We start from the raw sequence: 707 nt of genomic DNA, 5'->3' as shown, positions 1-707 counted from the left end.
GCCCCGCGCGCTGAGCTCCGCCGCCCCGCTGTCCGCAGGCCCCGCGGAGCCGCCGAGGGCCGCGGCCCGCTCGGCTTCGCTGACCGGCAGCTGGGCGAGGGCGGCGTGCACGAGAGCGACAAGATCCTCATGGAGAAGGTGTGAGGGAGCGCGGGGCGGGCGCGGCGCTGCGCGGTGTCCCCGCAGCCCCGGTGCCCGTGCAGCAGCGGCCCTGCCCGCCGCGACGATCCCTGACCCGCGTTCCCCGCACTCCCTCCCCCGCGGGCAGCCCCTGGCCCGGTTCTGCCGGCTCCCGGGGTGGCTCCTGCCCCAGCACCCCGGGCAGCTCTGGGGGGCCGGTCCCTGCCCCAGGCCACCCCGGCTCCCCGCGGGGGTGCTCCTTGCCCTGCATCCCCCTCCCCACCCGGCCATGCGGGTCCCCCCAGCCCCGGGCACGCGTGAGGGGTGGTCCCTGCCCTGGGATCCCCCAAAGGCCGTGTCCCCCCAGCCCTGGCCCCTGTCGTTGCAGCGCTGCTGGGACGTGGCTCTGGCGCCGCTGAAGCAGATCCCCATGAACCTGTTCATCATGTACATGGCTGGCAACACCATCTCCATCTTCCCGGCCATGATGGTCTGCATGATGGGCTGGCGCCCGCTGCAGGCCCTCATGTCCCTGTCTGCCAGTGAGTGCAGCCCCCGCGCGGGGACAGCCCCGCAGGGACGGCCCC

The 707-nt window shown here is 75.4% G+C and overlaps 1 protein-coding gene across 1 annotated transcript; it reads left to right on the top strand.

Annotated features, from left to right (window-relative positions):
- Nucleotides 1–3: 3 nt before the first annotated feature.
- Nucleotides 4–701, top strand: LOC120510138 (ER membrane protein complex subunit 4-like; the record flags this gene model as incomplete). The annotated part of the gene is made up of 2 exons (XM_039725634.1): nucleotides 4–138; nucleotides 509–701. Coding segments are annotated over 2 exons (328 nt in total), but the record flags the coding sequence as incomplete, so codon positions are not given.
- Between the last annotated feature and the right edge of the window lie 6 nt (nucleotides 702–707).

Source organism: Passer montanus, unplaced genomic scaffold (assembly GCF_014805655.1).
Source record: "Passer montanus isolate IOZ18808 unplaced genomic scaffold, ASM1480565v1 scaffold5520, whole genome shotgun sequence".
NCBI lineage: Eukaryota > Metazoa > Chordata > Aves > Passeriformes > Passeridae > Passer > Passer montanus.
This window is presented reverse-complemented; position numbering and strand designations above follow the sequence as displayed.